At 51.5% G+C, this 24,846-nt stretch overlaps 11 protein-coding genes across 11 annotated transcripts; 5 read left to right on the top strand and 6 right to left on the bottom strand.

Moving 5' to 3' along the window:
* Positions 1 to 572: 572 nt before the first annotated feature.
* On the bottom strand, positions 573 to 1,915 carry SEPMUDRAFT_93195 (enoyl-CoA hydratase mitochondrial precursor). The gene is made up of 2 exons (XM_016910605.1): positions 1,485 to 1,915; positions 573 to 1,390 (listed from the first exon to the last, which is right to left on the bottom strand). The coding sequence occupies exons 1-2, from the start codon at positions 1,820 to 1,822 to the stop codon at positions 817 to 819; spliced, it is 912 nt and encodes a 303-aa protein (XP_016757035.1). The 5' UTR covers positions 1,823 to 1,915; the 3' UTR covers positions 573 to 816.
* A 293-nt stretch (positions 1,916 to 2,208) lies between these two features.
* Positions 2,209 to 3,845, top strand: SEPMUDRAFT_151812 (ribonuclease T2). Its single transcript, XM_016907061.1, has 2 exons — positions 2,209 to 2,954; positions 3,014 to 3,845. The coding sequence occupies exons 1-2, from the start codon at positions 2,438 to 2,440 to the stop codon at positions 3,811 to 3,813; spliced, it is 1,317 nt and encodes a 438-aa protein (XP_016757034.1). The 5' UTR covers positions 2,209 to 2,437; the 3' UTR covers positions 3,814 to 3,845.
* A 513-nt stretch (positions 3,846 to 4,358) lies between these two features.
* SEPMUDRAFT_73201 (uncharacterized protein) lies at positions 4,359 to 5,538 on the bottom strand. The gene is made up of 2 exons (XM_016910017.1): positions 5,279 to 5,538; positions 4,359 to 5,226 (listed from the first exon to the last, which is right to left on the bottom strand). Exons 1-2 carry the CDS (start codon positions 5,337 to 5,339, stop codon positions 4,532 to 4,534), a joined length of 756 nt encoding a protein of 251 aa, XP_016757033.1. The 5' UTR covers positions 5,340 to 5,538; the 3' UTR covers positions 4,359 to 4,531.
* A 232-nt stretch (positions 5,539 to 5,770) lies between these two features.
* SEPMUDRAFT_159005 (POZ domain-containing protein) lies at positions 5,771 to 6,909 on the top strand (the record flags this gene model as incomplete). Its single annotated transcript, XM_016907817.1, has 2 exons — positions 5,771 to 6,325; positions 6,379 to 6,909. The coding sequence occupies exons 1-2, from the start codon at positions 6,119 to 6,121 to the stop codon at positions 6,907 to 6,909; spliced, it is 738 nt and encodes a 245-aa protein (XP_016757032.1). The 5' UTR covers positions 5,771 to 6,118.
* Positions 6,910 to 7,331: 422 nt separating this feature from the next.
* SEPMUDRAFT_73198 (polysaccharide lyase family 4 protein) lies at positions 7,332 to 9,543 on the bottom strand (the record flags this gene model as incomplete). The annotated part of the gene is made up of 2 exons (XM_016910016.1): positions 7,332 to 7,539; positions 7,664 to 9,543. 2 exons carry the CDS (start codon positions 9,541 to 9,543, stop codon positions 7,332 to 7,334), a joined length of 2,088 nt encoding a protein of 695 aa, XP_016757031.1.
* A 411-nt stretch (positions 9,544 to 9,954) lies between these two features.
* SEPMUDRAFT_151810 (2-ketogluconate transporter) lies at positions 9,955 to 12,169 on the bottom strand. The gene is made up of 5 exons (XM_016907060.1): positions 11,997 to 12,169; positions 11,779 to 11,921; positions 10,817 to 11,668; positions 10,520 to 10,731; positions 9,955 to 10,410 (listed from the first exon to the last, which is right to left on the bottom strand). The coding sequence occupies exons 1-5, from the start codon at positions 12,153 to 12,155 to the stop codon at positions 10,169 to 10,171; spliced, it is 1,608 nt and encodes a 535-aa protein (XP_016757030.1). The 5' UTR covers positions 12,156 to 12,169; the 3' UTR covers positions 9,955 to 10,168.
* A 520-nt stretch (positions 12,170 to 12,689) lies between these two features.
* Positions 12,690 to 14,038, top strand: SEPMUDRAFT_151809 (glycoside hydrolase family 105 protein). The gene is made up of 2 exons (XM_016907059.1): positions 12,690 to 12,954; positions 13,017 to 14,038. Exons 1-2 carry the CDS (start codon positions 12,771 to 12,773, stop codon positions 13,970 to 13,972), a joined length of 1,140 nt encoding a protein of 379 aa, XP_016757029.1. The 5' UTR covers positions 12,690 to 12,770; the 3' UTR covers positions 13,973 to 14,038.
* Positions 14,039 to 14,075: 37 nt separating this feature from the next.
* Positions 14,076 to 15,791, bottom strand: SEPMUDRAFT_144699 (sphingoid long-chain base transporter RSB1; the record flags this gene model as incomplete). Its single annotated transcript, XM_016903080.1, has 3 exons — positions 14,076 to 14,085; positions 14,852 to 14,935; positions 15,004 to 15,791. The coding sequence occupies 3 exons, from the start codon at positions 15,789 to 15,791 to the stop codon at positions 14,076 to 14,078; spliced, it is 882 nt and encodes a 293-aa protein (XP_016757028.1).
* A 3,010-nt stretch (positions 15,792 to 18,801) lies between these two features.
* SEPMUDRAFT_73190 (uncharacterized protein) lies at positions 18,802 to 20,883 on the bottom strand (the record flags this gene model as incomplete). The annotated part of the gene is made up of 1 exon (XM_016910015.1): positions 18,802 to 20,883. One exon carries the CDS (start codon positions 20,881 to 20,883, stop codon positions 18,892 to 18,894), a length of 1,992 nt encoding a protein of 663 aa, XP_016757027.1. The 3' UTR covers positions 18,802 to 18,891.
* Positions 20,884 to 21,123: 240 nt separating this feature from the next.
* SEPMUDRAFT_151808 (ribosomal protein S1) lies at positions 21,124 to 21,827 on the top strand. The gene is made up of 3 exons (XM_016907058.1): positions 21,124 to 21,142; positions 21,198 to 21,514; positions 21,580 to 21,827. The coding sequence occupies exons 2-3, from the start codon at positions 21,267 to 21,269 to the stop codon at positions 21,683 to 21,685; spliced, it is 354 nt and encodes a 117-aa protein (XP_016757026.1). The 5' UTR covers positions 21,124 to 21,142; positions 21,198 to 21,266; the 3' UTR covers positions 21,686 to 21,827.
* A 412-nt stretch (positions 21,828 to 22,239) lies between these two features.
* On the top strand, positions 22,240 to 24,375 carry SEPMUDRAFT_144697 (glycosyltransferase family 4 protein; the record flags this gene model as incomplete). The annotated part of the gene is made up of 2 exons (XM_016903079.1): positions 22,240 to 22,498; positions 22,541 to 24,375. The coding sequence occupies 2 exons, from the start codon at positions 22,240 to 22,242 to the stop codon at positions 24,373 to 24,375; spliced, it is 2,094 nt and encodes a 697-aa protein (XP_016757025.1).
* Positions 24,376 to 24,846: the final 471 nt, after the last annotated feature.

The raw sequence follows: 24,846 nt of genomic DNA, 5'->3' as shown, positions 1-24,846 counted from the left end.
CTCTATAAACTTAGCCGCACGTTTCGTTATCTCTCGTGGGCTGCGCATGCCACATGGTGAGGTTTAGGGGGAATACCCATGTGCAACTTAATATCTCAAGGGACCACTCGAAAGCTTGAGCATTCCCATCTACGACAGGGACAGCGTATTTAATCTTCAAAGTATGACAAGCTTCGGTAGTTGGTAACTAGCAAACCCCATGGCTTGGGAGCTGTCTTTGTCCGAATGCATTTTGCAAGCTTTCAACTCATCAATGTCAGGGTAGCTGTGTGCTGGAAAGGAATATCTGGTAGTACGATAGCCTTCTGTACGCTTATCTTGTCCCATGAAGCTCACCGGAAATCCCGGCGACTTGCCTTCCCTTCGGCACTCTTAGCACGTCGAGGGCTCTTCGAAAGTTCGAATGCGTTGAAAGCTCATGGTATGCAGTACGCGATCGCTTGCTCCAATGATAATTCATTCAGACGGATACATACCTACCTTTGGTACCTTAGTTAGAGCTGCTGTGTATGTAGCCTAACTTTATTGAGCGCAAGTTGCGTGGGGACCCCATGTTCGAGGGTATACCCCGCTGGTGGTGGACTATGTCTTATATTCTGACATGAAATGTTGAGCAACACTGCAACAGAGCAGGCACTGGTGGCAGGGTTTGAGCCCTGGAGACACTGTCATGTCAGTCATCTTGCAGTTGCGCGCAATCATCTTTTGTCGCTTCTCATTCGTCCACGTCTGACATTGGTGCTCCAGTCAGAGGTCAGGTGGTGACTTAGGTCGATGAGAACGGGGTCAGTCATTGTACGTCGTGTATCCTCTCCTCTACCTTCCTTGGAAAGTGGGTTTCCGCTTCTCCCCAAATGCTTTCAGCGCCTCCGTCCTGTCTGTTGTTGGCAGAACAAGATCATAGGCCGCGTTTTCACTCGCCTCACCCCTCTCCCACCCATTGATAGCCTGCATCGCGGCTTTAATGGCAATGGGACCGCCTTCGCAGATGACTCTTGCCATTTCGACAGCCTGTTCAAAGACTTTCCCCCTAGCCACTCCTGTCCCGCCCTTGAGTTCATCTTCCGTGATTTGTACAATTCTGTCTGCGAGGCCGATAAAGTACGCCTCTTCTCCCGAAACACGTCGACCTGTCAGGATGAGATCTCGTGCTCGACTCTGTCCAATAAGTGCAGGCAAGCGGTAAGTGCCACCGGCGCCAGGAATGATGGCCAGTCGGGTTTCTGGCAGGCCTACCGATGCGGTCGAAGCAACGACGCGGAAGTTGGTGCAGAGTGCCAGCTCGAGGCCGCCGCCGAACGCGGTGCTGCTGATGGCGGAAATAGTGGGTACGGGAAGAGTGGAAAGGCGAGTGAAGGTGGCCCGCAGGGTTTTCAGGAAATCTCGGGTGCTAGATGTTTTATGGTCAGTCAGTCAACCAGTCACTCAGCCAGCCAGTCAGTCAGCAGTGGTGGGCTGGGGTGGGCTCCAAAGGCACGGCATACTCATCCTCGGTGAAGGTCAGGCGCTCCTTCAAGTCTGCGCCAGCACAAAAAGCATCGTCACTCTCCGAGGTGAGGATTAATGCTCTCGTGCTTCCGTTCTCGCCCTGACTGTGCACCTGATCGACTACTCCCTTCAGCTCCGCGAGCAGCTGACGCGAGATGGCGTTGCGGGCCTTGGGCCGATTCAACGACACGACGGTGATCTCACCCGTGTGAGGCGCCGGAATGGTCGATATCTTGAGAGGCCGTTCGGTCGCTGCGCTGTGAATTGCTGCCAGCGTCTGCCTCGCGCGTGGCAGAGTGTGCGTCACCTGCCGCTTTGCGATGGAGAGCAACATGTTGTGAGGACTCTGAGGAGCATCACATGGATGACTGGGCCTCGGCGACAGCAACACAGCCAACGACACAGGCACTTCACGCTAGGACCAGCCCAGCGTATTGTTGTGGATTAATGAAGGTGTGTCTTAGCACAGTGGACCCCCAAGGCCGCATAATAACTTATCAGGCAATAAGCCTTTTTGAAAACCCCGCCAATGAACGAAGTGCCGGCGCAGGGACGATCCGAAGCGGGAGATCAACCGTCTTATCGACGTTGTCGTCTTGTGTGGAGCAACCAGCCACAGCAGCCAGGCCAATCGTTGGTGCACGCGTTTGCTCGACAACCAAACAAGGGGCGGAACACGCGCTCGTCGGGATGAGCATGCCGTGTCTATATCAGATGACTGGATGACGACCTGCCTCAGGTTGACCAGCACCACCGATCGACATGATGGCCACTGCTTGAATAGGGAATACAGGTACCGGACTGGCTCCCCTATACAACGCGAGTATTCCGCTACTACTACTACTACTGTATACTGTACTGCCCTGCCCTGCCCGTGTGCATAGATCGACCGAGGGAAGCTAGCTCTGCCACGGAGCAGAGGACGGATCAGGAAGGTTGTTGTGATACAATGGCGTGGTCGGCGAGAGTACAAAACGGAGTCGTCTCCCAGGCGTATCGTCTGCGAGACCACCTGAACATCACCGACAACATGCCTTCCATTCGGACTGCCTCACGGGTGGCCCTCTCCGGGCTTGCTGCTGCTCAACACGTGCTGGGATTCATGCAGAGTCCAGTCGACAGAAGGTACTCTTTGGGAGCTTCCGCCACTTGCAACAGTCCACAGCTGTCTTGTCAGAACACCACCGCTCAGCCGAACCTGTGCTGCTTCAACGCTCCTGGAGGTGCCCTTCTGCAGACGCAGTTCTGGGACACAAACCCGGTCGTGGGCCCTTCTGACTCCTGGACAATCCATGGACTGTGGCCTGACAACTGCGATGGCACATACGAAGCTAGCTGTGACGACAAGCGTGCCTACACGAACATTACCCAGATCTTGAACGCAGCCGGCAAGCAAGATCTTGTAGACTACATGAGCACATATTGGCAAAGCAACTCCGGGTCTGCCGAGACCTTCTGGGAGCACGGTTAGTGACATAGATTCCGACTACCTGCAGACTGAACACTACTAATCGGGTTATGATAGAATGGGGCAAGCATGGCACCTGCATCTCCACGTTAGAACCAGACTGTTATACCAACTACCAGCCTACCGAAGAAGTCCCTGATTTCTTTCAAAAGGTTGTCGATCTCTTCCAGGCTCTGCCAACCTATGAATGGCTCTCGGACGCTGGTATCACTCCGTCCTCGACAGCAACCTACACACTGTCACAAATCCAGCAGGCCCTAGCCAAGAACTTTGGCGGCAAGACTCCATATATCGGCTGTGCTTCTGGAGCAATGGACGAGGCCTGGTACTTTTACAACGTTCGCGGCTCTGTGCAGAGCGGCGAATTCGTCCCAGCGGACTCGTTGACGAAATCCAATTGTCCAAGCACCGGCATCAAGTACAAGCTCAAGAGTGGCGGAAGCTCGCCAACCTCGACCACCTCCGGTGGCTCCCAGCCCACATCTACCTCATCACCTGGCGAAGCCTTCTCCGGATCTGGCTACCTCAACGTGGTGACCAGTGGCAGTCAAAAGGGCTGTATCATTTCCGCTGGTACGTGGTACACTTCGGGGACGTGTGCCACTTTCACAGCAGCAGCATCCGGCAGTGGATTCACTCTTCACTCATCCAAGGGCAACTGCGGTATCGTATCAGGAGCTCTCAGCTGTGGATCCGGTGTTTCCAGCACCGTTTTCACCGCCGATGGCGATTCTCTGCAGGCTAGCGGCTCCAGCACCTTTTCGTCCGACTCGGTAGCCAGTGGGAGTACACAAGTCAAAGTGTACAGTGGCAGCAGTCACTCGACGAGTCTGACGATTGAATGGCAGAGCAAATAGACCTCGCGACATGATATAGAGAGAGATAGAGAAGCCAGCCAGCCAGCCAACCAACCAGCCAGTCCACAGGAGGGAAGTAAGTGCAAATACTATGGAAGTAAGAAAGGTCTGGCGATATATATATATATATATATATATATATATCTAAAACACTTTGACTAATACACGTGTGTGTGTTCGTTTAGGCTGGCTGGCTGGCTGGCTGGCTGGCTGGCTGGCTGGCTGGCTGGCTGGCTGGCTGGCTGGCTGGTTGGTACTTAAAAGCCAAGGTAAAAGGTACATGTAAGGGTAAGGTATGGATATGATGGAGTGCATATGTCCTTGGACCGCCGGATTGTTCATGCATACCTACCTTAGGTATCACAAATAAGGATGGGGTTCGCCTTGCGGAAGAAGACAAAAGAGAAACATTGATACGCTCTTCGTGGCATTGCTTGGACTGTTTCTTTGAACCTACTCCATGTGCAAGTGAGAGAGGAGAGCTGCGAGGGCCTTGGGGAGGCTGTTCGCATATTGCTATACCTCCTAGGGGGAAGAATCGAAAAGGGAGTTTGAGATCGCAACATGCAGTGTTTTGTTTTCCAGTTTGTAAGCCGTTGGCTACAGATACCTCAGTATGCCATACGTCTATCGTCATCGTCATCATCATCATGCAGACGCCGTGGTATGCAAAAGCGCTCATCATAGCCCACCCTTTAAGACCATCTCGGAGCCAACCTCACGCTTTTCCACCCTTTTTGCCTCCACGTCCGCCTCGCCCCGCCTTCAGCGCCTGTTGACGCTCCAATCTGGCCAGCTGCTCTTTCTTCTCTGCATCAATCAAGTCACGCTCTTGTTTCTCGGCCTCTTTCCTTGCGGCAGCTTCCGCTCTCTGCTCACGAACTAACTTCAGTCGCTCCAGATCAGCACGTGCCTCCTCCGTCTTGCCTTCAGCATGCAATTTCTGATACCTCTCCTTTGCTTGCTGAGCCTGCAACGCCTCCCTCTCACGTCTGCTGAGTTGTGAGATGTCGCCCGTCTTCTTCGCCTTGGCAGTCTGCTTCTCGGCGTCCTCAGCGCTGAATGGTACCTTGTCAGCCTGCTTACGCGCGCTCGCGCTGTGGTTGGGGTTCGCTGGCATATCATCGTCTTCGTCGCTCTCGCTATCACTGTTTGGTGGAAGATCACCAGCCTCGACAGGACCCTGCTTCTTCTTGATTGCAGCCTCTTTCTTTGCCTTTGCGGCAGCTCGTCGTTCCTCACGGGTCATTTCCGCCTGTGGCTGTGCGGGGCCACCATCGTCACTCGACTCCTCGGAAGAGTCATCCTCGTCTGAAGAGTCGTCGTCTTCTTCCTTGACCGACTCTCCCCACATGGAGCTCTCGGCCCCGTCTGCATCGAGAGGTGCAAGGTTCTTGCTGAAGTGGCGTCCGCCTGGAGTGGTGTTAGTGAGGTTCGTGGTATGCACCATGGACGTGCTGCTCACCTCCTCGCTTCGCCTTTCCAAATTTGCCAGCGCGGCCTCTCGTGGATCCTCTCGACGACATTTCGATGGTATATGGCGGGGTCGCGTTCTTTCAGTGGGCGGGGCGGGGTATTCGAATGTGCGGTCAGAGAATGTCGTTCTCGTCGATGTTCGAGTGGGCGAGGTGGAGGAGTCTGTTGTGGTATTCCAAGCTTTTTCTTCCCAGATGCCACTTTCCTAGGAGCAAGTGGAATGAATCGAGTCACAAGTCAGAAGTGAAGTGTGCAAATGGAAGCGTTGTGATTCGTCTGTATATCAGCAGTGCTCTCGTGATAGGTGCCCAAATCTGCCCCCACTGGACCGGCTGGCCCCGCTGCCGTTCCCGCTGCCAAGATGGTAGGCGCCGACAGACGAAATCGCTTTCTCATTCTGCTTTTTCCTCTTTCTTTCTTTCTTTCTTTCTTTCTTCTTCACATAAACTGATTCCTTCTTATTCACTGCATAGATCACAACCAATGGTCCAATGGAGGGGAAAAGAACGATAGACGAATGCTCCATTCCGTCGGCTTACCTCTGCCGCCTTTAAATCATTGGGGCGGGAGAAAATATATTTGACGGCACATTTCTTTTCCTCTTTTTCCTCCTTTTCCTCCAAATCGTACAAGTGAAGAAGTTGGAAATGAGTGAGCGCAAGGCGCGTTCCAAGTGAAGTGAAGCAAAGTGAAGTGATGATTCGTCTTACTCGGGAGGTAGCTTAGGTACCTAGCTTAAGGTTGAATCTACTCAAAACTTGCTGTCTCCAAGATAACTCAACCTCAGCCTCCACATCAACTTCGTCGTCTTCAACGAACATTCGCCGCCATGAGTACCTACACAGATGAAATTAGCCAGTATAGCCTCGATACCAAGGGCATCGTGGGTTTTATCGACAGCTTGAAAGAGTCGTTCAAGCAAGGCGAAGATTGCGACCTTACCATCACCTGCGGAGCACGACGATGGCAAGTCCACAAACTCATCCTGTGCCTCCACTCCCAAGTGTTCAAAAAGATGCTTCGCGGACCATTCAAGGTAAGCATGACGGCGAACCATCTCCATGTACACTCTTAACAATCTGGGCACAGGAAGGCTCTCAAGCCGAGGTCGCGCTGGACAATGATGATCCGGACGTGCTGGACACCATCTTTCGGTATATGTACACCTTCGAATACAGCTCTACCCCGTCCACTCTTTCCAGGATGTCGGAATTGGTCATGAGTATGCGCGTCGCCAAAGCTGCCGATTACTACAGCATGCCACGTTTGGAGATGGCGGCAACGCAGGCCTTTCGTAGGTCCTGTTACAAGAGGCACTACTTTACTCGCCCTGTCATCGACTGCGATCAAGATGTCGCCGATGCTATCTCGGAGGCGTTTTGCGAGGATGGTTATGATCAATTTCGCAGGCCTCTGCTCGCAGTTGCGGCCGAGAACCTAGAAGTGCTCAAAGCACAACCGGAGAAATACAAATACTTCTGGAAGCTTGTAGACAGTTGCACACCCTTCGCTGTGGCACTCTTGCGTTACCGCCCAGAAAAGGTGTCTCGGGCCGATCAAACGCATACAGAGCCACGCTCGGACAAGAACATGAAGTTCTCTGCAGACCTCTATTATTAAATGGCACGCAGACAGTGACAATCCACTTCAACAACTTTGAACAATATCGAGAATTCAATGTCGAGCAACAGACGAATAAGTCCAAAGAACATCGAGAATTGAATAACGAACAATGGAGTAACAAGCTCGAACAGCATTGAGAAGATAGGTATATAATATGTACCTCAGTATTGAGCACAGAACCTGCTGCCCCTATTATCGGCTGCCAATTAAATGTGTATAGATTCCTCCTAGCGACCCCTACACATACTGTAGCTCAGAGCTCGTAGCAGAGTAAGTATACAATTGATGAACCTATACCTATATACTAGCTCAGTACCAAGTACGTAACGACTTCGACATTTTCGTCTCAACAACTTTTACTACTATGGAGCGGGAGAAAGAAGAAGAAGGAGAAGGAAAAGAAAAAGATATTCTTATTGCTACCTCACTTCCAGACGAAGCGCATCATACTGTACATAGACAGATTCTGCAAGTAGAGCAGACTCGTAGTCTGTCGCGTTAAAGGGCAAACTCAGAACAATCTCATTACGTCCCTGTTTCAACAATCCAATATCGAAAACAAACTTGTGTGCGAGATTATAGCAAATCACGGCAGATCGTACGGCGCAGGAACTGCTGTGGTAGTATCTAGAAGAGCGAGCGGGCGAGCAATGTGTTAGCAAGATTGAGAACCAGAAAAGGGGAAGAAAAAAGAAAAAGAAAAAAAGAAAAAAGGAAAAAAGGAAAAAAAAAGAAAAAGAAAAAAACATACGGTATAATCCAAGGCTCCAAATCCACCCCATTCACCCCAACGACAAACGGCAAATCCGAATACTTCTGCGTCTCATTAAACACATCCGTATTCCCCGCCGCAGTCTTCGCGGCCGCCAACTGCACCGTAAAAACCCCCAGAGTGCGATTCCGACATTTCGCCTCCACAGCACCAGCATCACCCAAATCAAACCCCAGCGTCCAATTATTCACATTCCCATCCCCCCACACCGGTTCCGGACGCAGAGAATTTCCTCGACCGCCAAACACGCTCCAGTGCACATAATTGAAATCCTGCGAAAAGTCGGACGTGCCAATGGTGAAATTGACGCCGTGAGGGAAATCTTGGAGAAAATCGTAGACGGCCCAGTAGATGCGGTGTTCGGCGGGATGGAGAGGATGTGTGGGATCGCGAGCGTAGCCGTGGAGGAATTCTCCCGAGGATTGGTCGGGGATGCCGATGCGCCAGAGTTCTTCTGATTCTCCTGCTTCTCCTGTTGCGGCGGCGGCGGCGGATTCTTGCTCCCATGTGACGGAGGTGAAAGTGTGGGATCCAGAGTTGATGAGAATGTCGTCTTGTGCGTAGAAGCCGAAAATTCCTCTGGCGTAAATCGTTAAACGGTAGGTTCCTGCTACGACTCCATCTACTGCGACTTCTCCTGTGAGGGGGTCGATATCCGCCCAGTATTGAAAGGCGTGAACGTCTTGCGCGTTATCCTGATAATCCATCCCACTGACGGATAAAATCGCAATCGGCTTCTCCGCTCCCATGGGTAACTTGACAATTCCACTCCACGAACCTCTCTTCGAATGCGGGATATACCCCGTAACAAATTCCGCCACACTTTCATAAAACTCCTTCGCAAACGCCCCCTCATCCTCAACAACAACAAATCTCTCAGCATCTCTCCTCGACTCCTCCAACGAAGTCCCAGGCAATCCCCGATTAAAATAATAAAACCCCGGCCCAAAAGTCCGATCAAACCCATCCGTAATATTCGGCGTCTGCGCTCCATGATGATTCGACACAATATAATTATACACGATTCCATCCACCGTCAAATCCGAATGCGTCGGACCCCCAAAATACGTATCCCGGCTATTCATCACAAACCACGCACCCCACGTACTTTTATCCGCAGAGGTAGATCCATCCGCAAACAGCCCATGAGCAGTATGTTCCCGCCAAACATCCGAGAAAGTATATTTGGTAAAATAATCACTTTCTTGCTGAACATAAGGATCCGATGCATTATTAATTTTCCACGTGGCATCTTGTACTGTCGTCGCATTTCCCGTTGAACCCGCGGCAGGATTGTGGTATGGTAAAGGAGCGAATTGCTCTGCATTGGTAGAAAGATGCGTCCACAAATTCGAATTCGGTCGAAATAGCGTTCTCAATTCTTGCAAATTGCGTAGAACTGGGGTTGAAGAATTGAAATATGCGACGCGAGACCACATGTGTAAACCCGTTTCGCCATCGCGAAGAAACCAATATTGTTCGAAAATTTGGCCTGTTGGAGGGTAAATTTCGTGCAGAATAATTCCTCCCCAGGAAATGCCTGTCGAGTCGGTGCCGTTGAGGAGAGAATATTGCGCGGCGATGGAACCGGGAGTGTAGAATCCGGAGGGGATGCAGTAGCAGTCGAGATAGGGACCGATTCCGATACTGGCGTTGCGGGGGCCGAGGAGGTCTTGATTGTCGAGGGTGAGGAGGTCGATTGTGCCGTCGGATTTGTTGACGGATGCGGTTAGACGGTCGTTGGAGAGGGTGAGGCGTGTGGAGGATTCTGAGGCGAGGAGGAGGGCGTTGTTGATTTTTGCGAAGGAGAAGAAGAAGAAGAGCACTCCTTTGGTGATGAAGGGAAGATTTATCTTCATTTTTGGGGGGGGGAATAAGGTACAGTACTACCTATACATTTTACAGTCTAAAACATATATGGTTGGTTGGTTGGTTGGTTGGTAGCCACAGTCTACAGACCAAAAAAAAGAAGGGCATTTGTTTTATTATGATGATGCGCACGTGGACCCAGAAAACCACGCACGCATCAATGCAGTCTGCATCAGCCTTGTGAGAATAAATTAAGAAGAAAAGAATAATCTCCTATAGGTTGTTGACTTCCATGTTGTATATAAAATTACTCCGTCCACTCGGGAACGGGGGGAAAAGGGGAGGGGGGGTAAGTAGAATCAGTTCGGGGGAATGTTTGCCGGGGCAAGACTCAAGTAATATAAAAAATGTTGTTGCACTTGGCGTGTGGAGTAGTGTGGGGACAAGTGTATGGCTTGGTCATCAATATCATCTTTTTATATTCTTCTCAACAAAGCCAAGAATAACAACCCCAATCAGGTATGATCCAGCTCTATTGTGAGGAGGAGGACGAGCAGGATCTTTTACGACTTACGATACAACAAGCCTTCCAAAAAGATTCGTTTCACAACATGTATACCACTACCCTACCCGCCCACTAAACCTCCCACTAACCAACCAACCTCCCCACTACAATTAGTACTGATACCTAAAAGCAGCATTCTCCTTATCCGTCAAATCCTCAAACGCATGCATAGTATTTTCATCCTTGGCCTCGGAAACTCCCGCGCTGGCAATCTGGTCGCGTTTGGCATTGCGGCGCATCAGAGTAATGCGTAAGACGATGAGGGTGAGAATTAATAAGGTGTAGCAGCCTAAATGAGTGGCGAAGGCGATGAAGTAGCGAGGGGAATCCCAGGAGAGGAAGACTTGGGGACCTGAAGTTTGAGATTTTTATTAGATTTTTATTTGTTTTTCTTTCTTCTTTTTTCTTCTTTTTTTTAAACTCGGGGTGTAGATAAGAAGAAAAGAAAAAAAAAAACTCACCAATGGCATTCCCAGCGGCCCATGCGACAAAATTCATCGTTACTGCGACACTCTTCTTGGTTTGGCCGGCGACGTTTCGCGAGAGTAAACTCATGCCGAGACCTTGGGCTGCCCAGAAGGATAGAACGATATAGTAGGAAAAGAGCAAGCCGGCTTCCGTTGCAGTGTTGGTATTTTCGACTGTCATGAGTACGATTGTACCGGCAAAGGATCTGAAAGAAGAAGTATTGTCAGTCAGTCGGGGATTTTGATGTTTGTGTGTGTGCGTGTGTGTATATTCTCTCTCAACACACTTACGGGATGCAAAATAATGCCATGACCAAAATGTTCTGGCCCGTTCTCTTCACTAGCCACGCGGAACTGAAGAGTACGATGATAATGTAGGCTCCGAGAACCATGGCCAGGAGTTGCACCTGCAACGTCGTGAAACCCAAACCCTTGATGATGATATTGGCAAAAGCTCCCAGTCCACCCGTGGGTAATGTCGTGCAGACTTGAATGAGACAATAACACCAGCATTGCACATCCGTAAGAGCTTCCCACAAATGCTCTTTGCGAAAAACTTTATTCTGAAGTCCCGTCTGGTTACTTCGCACGCGCTCGACCATCAGCTGTTTATCCTCTTCGCTGAAGCATTTGGCTCGCATGGGAGAGTCGGGTAACCACCACAGCACGAAAAGACCCCAGAAGACAGAGAGAATGCCATAGGTGACAAAAATGGCTTGCCAGGATTTGAGGGATCGATCGTTACCGATGAGAGAGAAGCAATATGCTAATAGACCGCCGACAATTTGTTGTGCGCCATTCATGCAGTACCAGCAGCTGACGATGAAGGCTTGCTCTTCTCGCTTGTACCACATGGAACTCATGATGAGGAATGTCGGTTGGCACACGGCTTCGAAAATTCCTAACAACGTTCTCAGCGCCGTGATGCCGGCGAAATTGACTGCTGCCGCGTGGCAGGCGAGAATCGATCCCCAGAGGATAATGCATGTTCCGAGGAACTTGGCAATGGGAAGGCGCTGGACGAGCCAGTTGATGGGGTATTCGACGATCAAAATGGCAATGTAGATACACGTGGTCAGCCAGGAGAATTGTTGTCCGTGGAGATGGAGGTCCTCGCGCAGGCCCATGATGGAAGTGAAGGATCTGAGGGAAATTAATTCATTCTCGTGTCAGCAGATACTACCCCCCTCATGGGTTGGATGCGGAGAGAAAGGAAGATCCAGATATCGCTGCAATCGCCGCTTTTCACGTACAGCGTGCCTTTGTCCAATGCTTGTAAGAAGTAGGTCAACACCATAATCGTCAGCACTCTCTTATCGATGAGCATCTTCAGACGGCGATTCTCCGCCGGGCTGATGGCGATGGCTGTTGCGGATGCATATTTGGCCACCTCGTTCTGTATACGGTCGTTCAGTCAATACACGAATGAATCATGATCGTTGGGCATTGCAGGCGCTTTTCTCGCACTCACATCCATCCGACTGTAGTCCTGATGATCCTTTTGCATATCATCCTGGCTGTGAACACGTTCGACCTCGGAGGCATCCCAGTCGACCTTCTTCTTTTCCGTGATACCAGGCGACACCACCGCGGCGGCGGCGGTGACCTGCTCGTTGCTGCTGCTGCCCATGGTCGATGATGTCGTATTGCGTACAATCAAAGAATGCGAAGATAAGAAAAAAGAGCAAGTAGTAGGAGGTCGTCTCCCACTACAACTATCGCTCTCAACAACAGCTGTGGATCCAACCTCGTGTGCTATAAATTGGTTTGTACACTTGTAGTTTTTTCACCATGCTTGTCGGGCGCTCATCGTGACTTGTCTGATCCCAGAGAGAGAACTAGCGATTCCATTCCAATTGGCAGAAATTGCTGCTGGCAAGGATCAGGTCCTGCACCCCGACCCCCCAAAAGTAAGATCAATGAACCGAAGGAGCTTAGGTTCGTTGCAACGCTTGCATCGTTTGTGGGGTCTCCGCAGAAATGGCACGTTGGGGAGGGATTGCTAGTGTGGAGCGGGCGATAGGGTGGTAAAATCATCCTTCGGCATTCGGGGGAGAATTGGAGCGAGGAGTGAGCTTCTCTCGGGATGCGGGTGTGGTCCGAGTAGGTAGGTAGGTATTATTCATTGCCGCTGATGCTGATGCTGGAGGCGAGGCTGAATGATGATTGATTGTCTTGCTACTACCAGGAACAATAATAATAGTCTTCGTCCGAGAAGAAAAAAAAATTCAGTCAGCCAATCAAGATGCCACAGCAATCCGTCAGCATCGATGGCTTGTATGCGGCAGACATCAGAGGCAAAGTCGAGCTGCTCATCGAGAATCTGGTGAATATCAAGGATGAGACGGGGAAATTCCTCCTGCGGTTGCCAGATGGGAGAGTAATCGACACGAAAGGATGGAATGATTGGGAGTGGACGCACGGTATTGGTATGTATCGTTCTTCCCATCAGGCTGCAATTAATCACATGGCTCATATGAGATTTCACCAGGTCTATATGGCGTGTGGCAGTATCATACCTTGACCGGCTCCACGCCTGCGTTGGACGTCGTGGAGGCATGGTTCAAAGGTCAACTGGCCACGGGAACTTCCAAGAACATCAACACGATGGCGGTGTTCCTGACATTGGCATACCTGTACGAGAAGACAGGCGAGCAGACGTATCTTCCTTGGCTCGATTCGTGGGCAGAATGGGCCATGTACGAGCTGGAACGTACTCCATTTGGCGGTATGCAGCACGTCACATACCTGACTTACAACCACAATGAGCTCTGGGATGACACGCTCATGATGACGGTCCTACCGCTGGCCAAGATTGGCAAATTGCTCGGACGACCGCATTATATTGAAGAAGCCAAGCGACAAGTGTTATTGCACATCAAGTATTTGTTTGATCCGACCACAGGCTTATTCTTTCACGGCTGGAAGTTCGACGACTCTGCTCCCGGCGGATTCGGGCACAATTTCGCGCGAGCGCGATGGGCGCGTGGGAATTCCTGGTTGACCATTTTCATACCCGACTTTATCGAGCTCCTAGATCTGCCTCCGGGAGATGGACTCCGCGTACACCTCATCGATACATTGCAAGCGCAATGCATGGCGCTCAGGACGCTCCAGGACGACGAGGGCGCGTGGAGAACGTTGCTGGATGTGCCACTGAGCGAGGGGAGCTATGTCGAGGCCTCTGCGACTGCTGGTTTCGCGTACGGCATACTGAAAGCGGTGCGCAAACGCTATATCAGCAAGGAGTTCGAGCCTGTTGCTGCCAAGGCCGTTCATGCGGTCTTGAAGCGAATTGCACCAGATGGAGAACTTATGGATGTGAGCTTTGGGACGGGAATGGGCAGTGATCTCCAGCATTATAAAGATATCCCGGTGACTTCCATGCCGTATGGTCAAGCGATGGCTATGATGATGCTGGTGGAGTATCTGCGTAAGTTCATCTAAGTAAGTAGGTCGTATTCATGGTTGGTAGAAATGATCCCATAGAGCTAGAATACAGTCAATTGATAGTGCATTTGATGTTTGTTGGTTGTTCGTGGAGAGGAGGTCATATGTACCTGTACAGACCTCACCTTGGACTTTTTACTCGTCTTGGCAGAGAGTTTGAGCTAGACCATTCTAGGAGGGCTTGGCGACCACCACCAACACCAACACCATCGCCACCACCATTACCACCACCATTACCACCACCATTACCACCACCACCACCACCACCACCACCACCACCACCACCACAACACTACCGGCATCATCATCACTACCACCACCACCACCACCAAAACACCACCGGCATCATCATCATCATCACCACCACCACCACCACCACCACCACCACCGAATACAGACAAACACCATCATTCTCGGAAACAAATCATCAAGTCATTCATGCTCATTATATACTTTTGGTTCGAGGACAATACCTTACGATCTCACCTCATCATTATAGGCACAATGCAATAGGCTCATCAGAACCGTGATTGAGAATCAGCCGTCGATATCTGCATCGCATCCCCTTCCCGACGCCGGCCAGTATGGCTCGTAGATGCTCCATGTGGCTGCTCCATGTGGCTGTTGCTGTCGCTGTCTATGGAATACCAGCAGGTCCCGCTCTGTCGACCCTTCAGGCTTCCTTGGCTCGCCTTGGAACTGATAAATGTTCCTTCTGAGCTCTGCACTGTCGCCTCAGATAAACGAGGAAGCTTGTCCGGGGCCGCATCTGGGGGAGCTTCTTGGCATGACATTCCCCGACACTCCCACACCTCGATGTCATCTCGGTTTTCCGTCACCGACGATGGTCTGGTCCAGCTTCCTCTGAATGTCCACCGCTGGGGCCGAGGCGCTGCTTTCAAAGGAAAGCAGAAGCCCGGGTGGAACAACGTGAAGGCAGCTGTTGCCAAGAATATCATGCTGGCGAGAGATTAGCCCGAAAGGTCGGTCATGCATGGCTTGAGGAAAAGGGCAACGTGCGCACTTACCAGCTCTCGAACACGATGAAGCTGGCCTCGCTATGCATCGTAGCGTTCGGCCAGCCTCCGGCAAGCTCCATAAGACGATATGTGCATCTCACGAGGACCGTCGTGTATGCAACAGACACACCAGCAACGTACAACTTGAATTTGTAAGTCCCCAGAAGTTTTGTGGCCGCGAGTGGAGCGTGGTGCCATGCTCGACGTGTTCGATACAGATATTCCACCACGAGTCCCGCAAATACGACCAAAGTGAGTATCTGAGTGGCCATGCCGCACACAATCATGATGTAACCCGCCGTTCCCTGTTCCGGCGCTCTCCTCAAATTCCCGGCGAGTGCACCCCCAATGGCCAACGACGCCAGACAGAGCATGTCCATGCCGATGAACATCCACGTATACATCGGCGGCGGTAGGATACTGGTGGTCGCGCCAAAGGTCAATGCGATGAAGTTGAGAGTTGCGTGCACCGCTGCGGCCAGGAAGCTCGGTGCAAATTCCAAGCAGGTAATTGTCAAGTGAAAACCGACTGTGTCATACGGATTGTTGTGCAGCATCACACGTCCCGCATAGCCAGCGACTTCTGCCATGCAGCTGAACGCGAGCAAGGACCCGAAGAAGTAGGTGTGTTTCCAGATGCCGAGGCTGATGTGGATAATGGCAAAGCAGGCGAAGCTCGAGATCAGGAAGGCGTTAACCTCGAGGCTCGGATGGTAGCCATAGACGCTGTTCTCGACTGGACAACCCGGTCCCACCGCTGTACAACTGGTATTGAAAAAGTGCACAGTGCCGACCATGATGGCGCCAAGGAGCGTATATCACGTTCGCACTGACCAGCAAAGCTCGCGATATCCAGTGGAAGAGGTTGTAAACAAGATCCTCCAGAGCGTGTCCATGCCAACAGCATTTCGGGTGCTCAAGAATGAAAGGTCTGGCTGAGGTGAGCTTTTGTAGATAAAGCTATGCATCGTGCGATGACCGCACGGCCGGTCTTCAACCTCGCATGCCAATCAGACTCCCATTTCGAGCTGACTTGGACTGACCAAAGTTCTGACCTATTTTGCATGGTCGGATGCCGCCATGCTGCCATGCAGCCCCATTGACGTTCCGAGCTCGGGACATTGGATGGCACGAGCCCGGAGTAAATCTGGCACACGCGCACAGATGCCACAGAGCGCGTGGAGTGCCAGGAGTCAAGGACAAGGGTACAGGGGTCGAGCCTGGGAGCAGTGGCACGATCGACAACTATCGTTATGTGCCGAGCCGTCACAGGCTGTTGCACACGCCATCTTCGTGCAAATGTCTCACTCATCTAAACACGGCTCATTCGAACTCCGAATGTAGATAATGCTCACCAAGGGTGCCGACTCCCACAACACCAACCAGGCTTTTCTGATTGCCATAGTAGTAGCAGAGCTAATGCAGAAGATTCTTGGCGAAGGGTCGACGAAAAGAGCAGTCATCAGTGCCCGTCGTTGGAATGGTGTGGCTCTGGTAACGTAAGATACCTGGAACGTGCCTAGGTATAGACCAAGACTCCGGGCTACGACAAGTCTGTAAGTGTCTCCCCGCTTCGCTCAACGACGGACCATTGCCTACAGTACGTTTCCAGCTTGCTTGTATTACAACACGAGTGGAAGTCGCTGAACTTGCATTGAAGAACATTCTGCTTCATGCTCTCGCGGGTGTATACGTCCGTCATACATGGTGCGCACGGTGTCATTCTTCAAGATATTTCACACACGAGCCCCTGTGTGATCCATTCTCCTTCCCAGCGATAGGTCTACCCCAGCCGGAGTACAACGGCCGAACAAGCGAGATACCTTATCCCTCCAGTTGGTGTAGTCGAAGACTCCACAATCCACATGGCTAGGTGGACCTCCAAGGCTCCAACAACGTGCACAGCGCACACACGCCGAACATCCTTTGCTTGTACCCCTGCTGGATCACACCACGACAGGCACTACTCCAGGCTACAACAGGCACTACTCCAGGCTACAACAGACGCTGCACAGGGGGGCCCCAATGCAATTGAGGATCGGCGCTTCGAGCCCACAACGCGATATCGAGTACTCGAGTTCCTATCAATCGGCGGCGCTACCAACCCTTCTTTTCTTTTCTCTTTGGTGAATAGCGAACCCCAGTCTGGCTAAGAGCCTAGGTGACGCATGTGACGCTATGGATATGTGCAAGTGGTGTCACACGCGATTGCGTGTAGCGAAACCAATTCTATTATGGAACTCTCCAATTCTCGCCGACAGTAAGGATACCGAGGTTGACTGAAGGTGGTCAAATCGCTGGAAGGGAAGTACAGTACATATGTAGTTCATTGGCTCTTCTTGGCATGTTGTTGTTGTCCTCGTCGTACGAGACCATAAGAGTCAGACCACACGTCCAACGTCACATCAACGACTTTCTTTCTGCACATTTCGAAAAGATACATTCCGCCATGTCATCAAAAGAGTCCATAACAGCGGACCCAGAATCGAATCTTCTCAATCGGCTCTCTTCCACAGCAACGAAACGAAAAAAAGAAACGGAATCTATAAAAGCTCTGCTGATCAGATCCGTTCCGTTCCGGATCCGTCCCTTCTTGTCTCGCTTTGATAGCGCAATACTGTACACTATGTACACTATGTACAACTGTGTAGGTACAGTACGTACAGTACTTTGTAATTTCCAACAAAAAAGTCTGCGCGTTAATCAAACAGGTCTCTCGCGCGCGCTCTCCCTCTCTCTTTAGTAGGTCTTGGGGACGACTAGGAGGAGCTGTCGATCTATTGAATTATAATTCTGGCTGCCTGGCTGACGAGAGCTAACCTTAAGCACCTTTTGCTTGAATTTTGAAGGGATTGGCCAATGAGGATACCTGGTTGGATATGGATATCGTAATAAAATGTATGCAACAAGGGGGAGGGAGGGAGGGAGGGAGGGAGGGATGTACTGTAGGGAGAGACACGTATGTATGTATATATGTATGTATACATGTATATATGTATAAGGTGGATGTATATATGTACAGGTACAAGTCTACTTTTTCCCCAGAAGAAAATGTGATAACTTTTTTTTTCATCATCACACCAGACTTTTCGGTGGGAAAAAAAAACAGGAATGCGAGCAGATCGCGAGAACAGTTTTTTTTTGAACCCAATCAATGAACTCAAACTAATCAATCAACCCAATCGAATAAAGACTAGGTAGTCACTACATAGACCTATCACGTCTATATCCTTTCACTTCGTCACTCGCTCATCACTTACTTGTCACTCTATCACTACATACCTGTACTCACCTCCTTATCAATGATCACTTACTCACTCACTTACCTCACTTACCTCACTTCCCTCATTCACTTCTCTGCAAGCGGCGAAGCGCTAATAGGAATCAAAATATCAATTTCATTCTATAGGCGCCTACATAGGTACGTATTTCAACCGAAGCGAACCGAAGCGAACCGAAGCCCTTCCCTCCCTTGCGCGCGCGCTTGTTTCTTGTAGATTATTTCTCTTTTCTGCAACTAGACCTTATACGATCATCGGCGAATTGATCACAGGTACAGTACTCGTTTGTGTGAGAAGGCTGTGGTGGGGTTGGTTGGTTGGAAATTTGTGTTTGTAGATAAGGTGGTTTATGTGTCTTGTCTTGTCTCGGATGGGGTGTGTGGGTGAATTGGGATAGGCGTATGACTAGGGACTTTTTCTTCTTCTTTTGCGAAGAGGAAAAAAAAGGGGGCGATGAGAAGGGAGAAACTTCCTCCTATTGTGAGCATGAATTCAATGAAGCTTGAATACGAAAAGGTAGGTAGGTATTTAGAAGACCGTATGCGCACACACACACAAGTCAAGTCATCAACGTACTTCATGGTTTGGCTTAATGGTTTGGCTTAATCTAAGGTACTTAGCCTGGAAAGCCCCCTCTTGCCATTTTCTTCGCGCGTTGATCGCGACGGTTATGATTGGCACGACTGGATTTACTGGCCTCTTTCTTCCGTTGGGCATTCGCAGTGCTGGCTTCACTGGAAGGGCCAGCGACATTTCCGCCTCGGCCTCTACCACCACCACCACCACCACCACCACGCCCTCGTCCTCTGCCGCGTCCTCGGAAGCCACCTCTCGAGCCCTGAGCGGCATCAGAATCTTCTGTTTCGGTATTTCCGGCACTGCCGTGGTATGCGGTGCTGGCAAGTTCAGTCTGCTGTCCTGTGAATGCACCAGATTGTTGTGTTTCGAGACGTTGGAGGCGCTTGGGATCGCGTTGGAGCATGAGCGCCCAGCCTTCAATTTGTTCATCAGTCATGCCAGTTTGCTGTTTCAGGGCTGCCCGCGGTTGTCCTCGGCGAATGTCAAATGTGCGACCAAACATTTCAGGGTGGGATTGATAGGCAGTAAAGAGCGCTTTGTCGTTTTCTTCCTGTGTAACCTTCGCCACTGGACCAGGCTCGCCATCTGGAGCTGTCGTGTCGATGGTGCCTCCGACGTCTTCAACATCATATGTGTCGTCTCTCTCATCGTCATCTGAGTCGAAGGCGGCGAGAGCAGCAAGGATCGCGGCTTTGTTGGGCTGGTCGTCAGCTGCGACGCTTTTATTTCGTTTGCCAATATGTAGTCGGCTTGTGTCAAAGTCGAGCCGATCTAACTCATCGTCATCGAACGCGTTTCGCCGATCAGGAATGAATGGCTCGGCCATTCGTGGGGGCGTCGATCGGGGCACGAGGCTATCTATCTCGGCGGCTTGACTGCTGTCGTGAACTGCTGCGGCCTCACTTCGATCGAGTGAGGCCAAATGAGGCGGCAGAGAGTCGTCGAGGAGATGCGCCGTGACTTGCTCCACATCATCATCATACTCGTCAAGTAGTTTCATCACGAATCCGGATCCCAGGTCGGGGAATAGATCTTGCACTTGCGTCACCAAGCTCATCTGGTGCACGTTGATCTCGGTGCGAGATTCCACTTGTTTGCCCTTTGCACGGCTGCGACTACGTTGCACCCGACGCTTCTGTCTCGCCAGGCTTGGCGTACGATACGTCTCCAGAGTGTCGAGCAGTTTGAACAGTCTATCCGGGGCCGTCTTCTCCGCAAGATAATGACGCAATTTCGATAAGAGAAGTGTGTTTGTGATCACATCCGCGAGTAGTGATTGATTGGGGGGAGACTTGTCGCTATGGCCTTTCAGAGTGTATAAATGGTCCGAAAGAAGCGAATTGCTTGGTGGCTCCGTACTGGGTAAGCTCACTAAGCCAAGATATAGCACTGTCGATATTGCTTTCTTCTGGTCGTCGTTGACCGCATGGCTATAGGCGGAGACCAACGAGTCCAGAAAGTCTGAACCAGTCATGAATAATAACGCAATGTCAGTCGATGCATGGAGGATAGGTGCAAGCTGAGCGAGCAGTTGAACGCCATCTTCGAGTGTTTTAGACTCCAGAGCGGCGGTAATCCGATCTTTTTGCTTTTGCAATCGCGGCGAGAGCTGATCGGCCTTTTTCTTCCATACCTTGCCCAGCAGCTTCTGGAGGGCTGTAGCCTTGAGGTGAGCCTGGCAAAAGCTCGACCAGAAGGAGAAGTCCAATAGCGATAATGGAATAGGCGCGTCTGCGAGAAAAATGCGAGATACGATCTTGAAGCAAGTTTTCCGCAGCAAGCGGGCTTTGGGGGTGCTCAGGGTGTGATCATCTCGCTGCAACAGGCTGCACTCCCGGTAGTAAGTCGCCAGAAAGCCGGGGAGGGCGGCATGATCGCTTGTGTTCGAAGTGAGGTCGGCGGGCGGGAGTTGTTTCAAGGTCAACTCGCACAAGGTCAGCCAAGCATCGAGACAGGCGTCCCATTCCTCAGGCCGCAAGCTGAGGCGGATGATTGCTGGAGGCAGCGGCGCGAAGATGAGGGTCGCCATGTCTTGGCGGACAAGCGAAGTCCGTGTATGTACGTGTATGTACCTACGTGCATCTCCATCTAGGTATGTATACTGAACATGGGGAAGATGGACAAATGGGGTGGGCGACAAAAGTTACTAGTAGGTGGTGGTGACCGCATTGCCAGATTTGGACTATCACGTGACCGAACTTTTCCAACACACTTTCCAAAATTCCCACGCCCACCGCGAACCACTTTCTCTCTTCACGATCATCACTTTGCCGATTCGAAAGAACGAGGTCTGTACATGGGCAATGCGGAGAGCTGAACTCGGCGATTCTAACTATACCACAGTCGTGATCGCAATCCGCACCGAACACCTACAACCACCCCACCACTCCCACCACTTCCATCACCGCCGCCATGTCTTTCCAGGACGCCAAGAAGGGAGGTTCCCTTGACGCCCCAAAGATCCACAAGATCCGCATCACCCTCACCAGCCGCAAAGTGCAGTCGCTGGAGAAGGTCTGCACCGAGCTCATCGAGCGTGCCAAGAGCAAGGAGCTGCGCGTCAAGGGCCCCGTCCGTATGCCCACCAAGAACCTCAAGATCTCTACCCGTAAGACTCCTTGCGGTGAGGGATCCAAGACCTGGGACATGTTCGAGATGAGGTGAGGCGAGACTGCATACCAGAGCGTAAGAGAGACGGAGAAGCGATTGCTAATGCAGACGGCAGAATCCACAAGCGTCTCATCGACCTGAACGCACCCACTGAGGTCGTCAAGCAGATCATCATCAACATCGAGGCCGGTGTTGAGGTGGAGGTGACCATTGCCGCATAAATTTGTGCGCGCACGGTGCAGGATTGAGGAGGCCAAGAGACCATCATGCGTCGGCCTCCTCATGCCATCTTATGCCAATACAGTTAGGCTGGAAAACAAATCCCAACAGCTCTGACCTGTTCCTGACCAAACATGATTTCCCTATCGATCGTATTCGCTCGTCTTTCATGATTCTGTCTCGTCATGAGAATCCCCACACTTCTTAGTCCGCTGCCACACTCACCACTGTTCTGACAAGCCACATGTCGCGCGGGCTTGTTTGATGCCATCATGTTCACTCCATGAGTCCTGTGACAACTACCTTACTGACGATTGACCAGAAGCAAAGACTAAATCTTGGAACGATGAGCTCGTGCAAACACGCGAGCTGAAGTGGCGTCATCACTACCGTTGTGCGACAACAAAGCAAGCACGGCAAACCCGTGTACCTACATGTACATGTACGTAGGTCCATACTGTAAGGGGTCAGCCGGTTCTCATTGAACGACAACACGCGCATCACAGACGTCGTTTCCGTTCCACGACTCTGAGCACCAGAGAGAGACAGAGAGAACATGGCATTGCAAAAACAGAAATGTCGGCGACTGTCGCAACACGAGTTCCAATCCGCAGCATCGACGAGACATATTGAGCGACAAGAGCGCCTGCGCAAGCAAAACAACGAGCTCGGAATCTCTCTTTCTGAACTGTTCCTCGGCCTGGCCATTAAGCGCACTTCTGCGAGCGAAGTCGAGATCGGACTAGCCTGCCACGATGGCACGTACAACGTCGATTTTGCCGTCCACACCCTCAACGAAGCCGGACATGTAGCACGTGATGGCTTGAGTTGTCCGGTGCGTCTTCCCTCCGGCACAGGGCCTCAGGCGGTGACGATCGCCGAGTACATCATCGGCACCATGCGCGACTACGCGGTCCAGCACTCGTGCAAATTCCTTGGCGCGGGACTCACGAGCGACGTCCTGGAGGTGTGTCCAGATGTATTGTCCCGACTCTGGTTGGAGCTGGACATCGTACCGATACTGGTCACGCTGGGAGAAGGGGATGGCGGCGTGACAGGAGGGCAGAGCAACAGGATGATGGGGGCAGGTGTAGATGAGCTTGCCGACTCGATGGCTCGGAAGTGTCTGGCACTGTATGGCCCGTCCAACCAGCCCCGTCTCGCTGTCGGCTTCAGCAACAAAGTGGACGTTGATGTTGCCAATCGGGCCCGATTGACCTCACTCCGGGATTATCAACGTACAGTGGACGACCACACGTGGCATACAGCGCTGCACTATGCCCAAGCATTGAAGCAGAGCAACACCAAGATCGCCTTCTTCTCCGCCACGCCACAGGGTGGAGGTGTAGCCTTGATGAGACATGCCCTGATCCGCTTTCTCCGCTTGCTCGGCATCGACTGCTCGTGGTGGGTTCCCAAGCCCAGGCCGGAGGTGTTTCGCATTACAAAGACGAATCACAACATTCTGCAAGGCGTCGCCGCACCCGACGAACGTCTCTCCAAGGAACAGGGAAACGCCATTCACGAGTGGACACAGGACAATGCAAACCGATATTGGACTCGCACCGGTGGTCCCTTGCGACCGAGCTCGGAAGGGGGTGCAGACGTGATCATCGTCGATGATCCACAGATGCCAAACATCATCGACATCTCCAAAGCTCTCGAGCCCACCCGTCCCGTGATCTTTCGCTCCCACATTCAAGTACGAGCCGATCTTGCGGACCGGTCGGACAAACCTACAGCAGAAGTATGGGAGTGGCTATGGTCGAGTGTCAAGCACGCCGATCTCTTCGTTGCCCATCCCGTCAGCACATTTGTCCCCAGCTGCGTCGAAAAGAAGAAGCTCGCATATATGCCAGCGACCACAGATTGGCTGGATGGGTTGAACAAAGACTTGAGCGACTTCGACACTGCATATTACATCCATGAATTCAACACTGTGTGTATGGCTCAGCGCATGAACACGTTGGCCTACCCGAAACGAGAGTATATCGTGCAGATTGCCCGCTTCGATCCTGCAAAAGGCATACCAGATGTGCTCGCCAGCTATGCCGAGTTTCGCCGCCACTCCGCATACTGCAAGGACAGGGCGCCCGATGAAACGCCCCAGCTCGTCGTCGCGGGCCACTACAGCGTCGACGATCCCGATGGAGTCCGGGTATTGGATGAAACGTTGGATCGGCTGGACAACGAGTACCGCGACATCAAAGACAGCGTCATCCTCATGCGTCTCGGACCGACAGATCAACTCCTCAACGCGCTGCTCTCCAACGCCCGGGTCGCATTACAGCTTTCCACGCGCGAAGGCTTCGAAGTCAAGGTCTCGGAAGCTCTGCACAAAGGCGTTCCCGTCATCACCACCCGAGCCGGCGGCATACCATTACAAGTACAGCACGAGAAGTCCGGCTTCACAGTGGAGACGGGCGACTGGAAATCTGTGGCCCACTATCTGGATCTGCTCTTCAGCGACGAGGCGCGTTACAGGGAGATGAGCGCGTTTGCTGCCTCGCATGTCAGCGACGAAGTGGGCACGGTCGGAAATGCTGTCAACTGGATGTTTCTCGCGCATCAGCTGTCTCAAGGTCAGAAGTTGCAGCCGAATGGTAGGTGGATTTGGGATTTGGCGAGAGAGGAGGCTGGAGAGCCTATTCTGGATGAGGAAGTGATCTTGCCCCGACACATGACCACTTAGAGGGGAGTGTCTAACAACTTCTCGAGACGTGACTTGACGATGATAGATGGAAAGAGTGATGTTATAGTCGGCGAGATAGAAAAGAAATAAATAAAATGAAAAGAGAAGTCTTTGCAATGTGCATCTGTATTGCCACGAGAATTACCTCTGTAAGCTGATATGACGATCACTTGAGTTTAGAATGAGCAAACGTCCATGGCTTTCTATCTGCTGTAAGTTGTATCAACAAATTGAGAACGAACGCTCTTGAGTTTCCCAAAATGACTGCCGGCAGTTACGTATACGTGTATATACCAAAAACATTCATCAGTCCATTCTCACCTCCCTAGCTGTCTGTATACTGTAGGTAGGTAAGTCATACACACACCTCTCTCTCTCTCTCTCTCTCTCTCTCTCTCTCTCCTCTCTCTCTCTCTCTCTCTCTCTCTCTCTCTCTCTCTCTCTCTCTCTCTCTCTCCTCTCTCTCTCTCT

Source organism: Sphaerulina musiva, assembly GCF_000320565.1.
Source record: "Sphaerulina musiva SO2202 unplaced genomic scaffold SEPMUscaffold_11, whole genome shotgun sequence".
NCBI classification, from domain to species: Eukaryota; Fungi; Ascomycota; class Dothideomycetes; order Mycosphaerellales; family Mycosphaerellaceae; genus Sphaerulina; species Sphaerulina musiva.
The sequence above is the reverse complement of the archived record's forward strand: the minus strand, read 5'-3'. Positions and strand labels throughout refer to the sequence as shown.

Excerpts from the sequence above, each read along its gene's own strand:
- SEPMUDRAFT_93195 (XM_016910605.1), bottom strand. The coding sequence starts at position 1,822 with ATGTTGCTCTCCATCGCAAAGCGGCAGGTGACGCACACTCTGCCACGC. Across the intron at positions 1,391-1,484 it reads CTGACCTTCACCGAGGATGA|CACCCGAGATTTCCTGAAAA; the intron begins GTATGCCGTGCC and ends TAAAACATCTAG.
- SEPMUDRAFT_151808 (XM_016907058.1), top strand. The coding sequence starts at position 21,267 with ATGTCTTTCCAGGACGCCAAGAAGGGAGGTTCCCTTGACGCCCCAAAG. Across the intron at positions 21,515-21,579 it reads TGGGACATGTTCGAGATGAG|AATCCACAAGCGTCTCATCG; the intron begins GTGAGGCGAGAC and ends TGCAGACGGCAG.
- SEPMUDRAFT_73201 (XM_016910017.1), bottom strand. The coding sequence starts at position 5,339 with ATGTCGTCGAGAGGATCCACGAGAGGCCGCGCTGGCAAATTTGGAAAG. Across the intron at positions 5,227-5,278 it reads TGGAAAGGCGAAGCGAGGAG|GCGGACGCCACTTCAGCAAG; the intron begins GTGAGCAGCACG and ends ACACCACTCCAG.
- SEPMUDRAFT_151810 (XM_016907060.1), bottom strand. The coding sequence starts at position 12,155 with ATGGGCAGCAGCAGCAACGAGCAGGTCACCGCCGCCGCCGCGGTGGTG. Across the intron at positions 11,922-11,996 it reads AGGACTACAGTCGGATGGAT|AACGAGGTGGCCAAATATGC; the intron begins GTGAGTGCGAGA and ends GACCGTATACAG. Across the intron at positions 10,732-10,816 it reads ATGGCATTATTTTGCATCCC|ATCCTTTGCCGGTACAATCG; the intron begins GTAAGTGTGTTG and ends TTCTTCTTTCAG.
- SEPMUDRAFT_151809 (XM_016907059.1), top strand. The coding sequence starts at position 12,771 with ATGCCACAGCAATCCGTCAGCATCGATGGCTTGTATGCGGCAGACATC. Across the intron at positions 12,955-13,016 it reads GGAGTGGACGCACGGTATTG|GTCTATATGGCGTGTGGCAG; the intron begins GTATGTATCGTT and ends AGATTTCACCAG.
- SEPMUDRAFT_151812 (XM_016907061.1), top strand. The coding sequence starts at position 2,438 with ATGGCGTGGTCGGCGAGAGTACAAAACGGAGTCGTCTCCCAGGCGTAT. Across the intron at positions 2,955-3,013 it reads CGAGACCTTCTGGGAGCACG|AATGGGGCAAGCATGGCACC; the intron begins GTTAGTGACATA and ends GGGTTATGATAG.